The sequence below is a fragment of the Mastomys coucha genome, unplaced genomic scaffold (assembly GCF_008632895.1).
Source record: "Mastomys coucha isolate ucsf_1 unplaced genomic scaffold, UCSF_Mcou_1 pScaffold23, whole genome shotgun sequence".
NCBI lineage: Eukaryota > Metazoa > Chordata > Mammalia > Rodentia > Muridae > Mastomys > Mastomys coucha.
The window spans coordinates 102,442,837-102,446,231 of NW_022196906.1; the positions used below are offsets into that span (position 1 = coordinate 102,442,837).

General features: G+C 45.1%; 1 protein-coding gene across 1 annotated transcript in view; it reads left to right on the top strand.

Annotated features, from left to right (window-relative positions):
- Window positions 1-3,031, top strand: part of Prkar2a (protein kinase cAMP-dependent type II regulatory subunit alpha) — a 49,041-nt gene extending 46,010 nt beyond the window's left edge. The window contains exons 10-11 of the mRNA XM_031343312.1: window positions 481-622; window positions 1,475-3,031. Of these exons, the coding sequence (XP_031199172.1) occupies window positions 481-622; window positions 1,475-1,608 (276 nt within the window). The 3' untranslated portion in view covers window positions 1,609-3,031. The remainder of the gene's footprint in view (window positions 1-480; window positions 623-1,474) is intronic.
- The last annotated feature ends 364 nt before the right edge of the window (window positions 3,032-3,395 follow it).

Here is a 3,395-nt window from a genome sequence, read left to right on the forward strand (position 1 = left end):
ATGAGATCTGATGCCCCCTTCTGGTGTGTCTGAAGTCAGCTACATCGTACTTATAATAAATAAATAAATAAATAAATAATAAAAAATCTTTTAAAAAAAAAAATGTTGTCACCAAAGAACCATTCAAGACTGCCTGGAGCCAAGCAGTGCTCTTGTGCTTGGGCTCGTGAATAACGGGAGAATTAGCAGAAGACCTTGTTGGGCTTCAGCTGGGCTTTGGTCACCTCTCAGAAGGGCGGGGTTTCACCCTGACCTGACATGTTCCGGCCTAGGTGGAGACCTGGCTAAAACCACCCTTCATTTGTACCAGGTCACAAAGACACACCTGGTGACTTTAAAGGGTACAGTTAAGAGTTTCAGCAATGCAAATTCCTCCGTAATTTTGTTGAACTTTCTGAAAAAGGAATTCGAGTGTGTACAATGGACATGCCCAGCTGTGATATTAGAGACAGCCAGAATCATATTCTTTATCTGTTGCAGACTAAAACGAACAAGAATGGTGGGAACCAGGAGGTCGAGATCGCCCATTGCCATAAGGGGCAGTACTTCGGAGAACTTGCCCTGGTCACCAACAAACCCAGAGCTGCTTCTGCTTATGCGGTTGGAGATGTCAAATGCTTAGGTAAGAAAAAGCCTTAGTGAGGGGCTTACACGGCTTACCCCAACTTTAGGCAGCTGGAGGAGGGAGACATAATCCTCATTAAACTCTTCTTCCCCTTCCTCCCAAAAAGACATGAAATCAGAGGAGCAGGGTGGGAACTAGCTGGGAAGTGGGGGATGGGTAGGAATGAGAGCTGGCGGCATGTTGGGGCGGGGATGGACATGATCAAAATCATACATATGTGAAGATGCCATGATAAAAACTGTTATCATGTATGGCTGAAATATGCTAATAAACATTTTAAGAATGAAAAAGAAAATTCTTTGTGTATTACTAACATATAGGGTTTTTTGTTTGCTTTTCCTGTCATCAGCCTTGACTTATTCTAATGACTCTCATTCAGATCTAGGTCTGGATAGGTCTGGATAGTTTGTGTAAATGAATTCCTATAGCAAAGCTTCCTCCCACCCCCTGGGGAGTTGTTGGGCATTGAACTTAAAACCTTGAACATTCTAAGCACTTCTGTGCCACTAAAGCTCTACCCCAGCACCCTAGAAATCATTTCTGAGCAATGAAGTCAGGCTGTAAGACAGGCACACAGGCACACAGGCCTGTGAAAGCAGCAGTGATGGAGGCAGGTGGTCAGGCCTGTGGAGGAACAAGACAGGCAGTGCCCACCATTAGTCTTCAGCCCAGATGCCCCCTGCTATATTATGCAGGAGCACCCATTTTCCCTTTTCCCATGTGGCCAGTATTCTAAAATTCACTCCTGTAACATCAGTGTGTTTAGGAAAAGGGTTACATGCAGGAAATTACTCAAACTGTTAATGTAAACAAACTGTTCTCTCCCACACCTCTTTTTTGACAATGCAGTTATGGATGTTCAAGCATTTGAGAGGCTCCTGGGCCCCTGCATGGACATCATGAAGAGGAACATCTCTCATTACGAAGAACAGCTGGTGAAGATGTTTGGCTCCAACTTGGATCTGATGGACCCCGGGCAGTAGATGTGATGAATCTCAGAGCCTTCTCAGTGTGATACCAAAACCTTCCAGTCAGCCACAAGAACACACACAGAAAACAGACACGACAGAACCGTTCCTGCTGCTGTCTCCGCCGCTGCCATTGCTGTGGTTAAGGACATTTAGAAATCTTGAAAGTCAGCACTGAAAGATGGACGGGAGGCTCCACCCACACCCACCCTCCCCTTTGCTTCTGAACGCCGTCATTAGACCACTCATGTCATTACTCCAACCCAGGTTTCACATTTGGTTCAGAATGGCATGTCTCTCCAGCAATTTAAGTGCCTGATACAAAGTCCAAAGTGTAAACCTCGTCCTCTCCTCTCTTGCTGCTAATGTTGCTTCTGAAAGTTCTAAGGTCTGCAGAAACCTGTTGAATAACTGTAGACACCTCCACAGCCCTTCTCAAGGGAGGAAGCAGTAGAGCCTCCCATTCCCTTGTCTTAGAGAGTCCACAGTGTGTTTACTATTGCTGCTTTACTCTGCGGTGGAAGGTGGTAGCAGTTATACTGGAGGCCTGTGCCCCAGAGGCCCTGTTCTAGTTGCTGGCAGCTACACACTCTGTAGCTGTGTCCAAGCTCTGAAAAAGTCCCTCTTGAAGGCCCAGCAGGTTCAGATGAGCAGATTGAGTACTTAGACTCAGAGGAAACTTGGACTCAGCACTCTTGCCAGCAGTAGCCAGGAAAGGTTATCTGGGTTAGGGGGTTTTTGTTGTTTGTTTTTAGTAAGTTTTTTTTTGTTTTGTTTTGTTTAACCTCTGTGCTGTTTACATAAACAAATTGCTGTCCATTTCTAAGGAGCCAGGGGTGGCTGGTTAGCTTAGCTGGTCAGAGCACGGTGCTGATCCAAGGAGCCAGGGTCTGATGGTGTTGTCACTTATCTGCCCTGAGTACTTCCCCAAGTGACCCCTGCCATGTCCCTTTTCCCTGGCTGATGGCAGGAAGCCAACAGGAGGCTGTGCTGCACAGACAACTCTCCCCTTCTGGCATTATTGTATAGTGTGGCTAGTAATCATCAGTTTTTAAACTCTTAAAAAGAAGCTATTTTTTTTTTAAGGAAATTATTTCTATATTTAGAGAATTCACCTTGGATGTATTCATATACATAGAGTTTGTCCACTGACTCAGTCATTTGTCCTAAATATCCGTTTTCAAAACTTGGTATCACTGGGGTAGGGGTTGGGTGCAGCTCAGTGGCAAAGTACTTATGTAGCATGTGCGAGGCTCTGGGTTTGGCCTCCAGCACTGTAATAGGCACAGGAAGACAGGTTATCATGTATAAACGTGGAATTACTGTGAAGGCCTTTCTAAGAAACAGTCTTGACTTTTGCCATGGTCACTGTAGCCAAGAAATGTCCAAAGTAGGTGAGTTGCCACAATTTTGGTAATTAGTCACTTTTTCTTGTGTTCCATGAAGTAAAAGCAGGACTCTCCTGACTGCTCTGAGTAGCCTGTGGTACAGATCTGGGAAGTGTACATCGTAACTACTACTATAAAGCAGGACTCTCCAGGCTGCTCTGAGTAGCCTGTGGTACAGATCTGGGAAGTGTACATCGTAACTACTACTATAAAGCAGGCAGCTAGCACTGGAAACCCTCATAGTGATCCCGAATTTTCCTAAGGTCCTTTTCTATGGTATTGCTTTATTAAATAAATCAGATCTTGTACTTTGACAGAATAATACCTGATTTCTTGCAAAGGTAAGAGGTGCATTGGGCTCCGGGAGTAACCCAGAAGTCCAACCCCAGACCTTACAAAGACTCTGAACCCCTC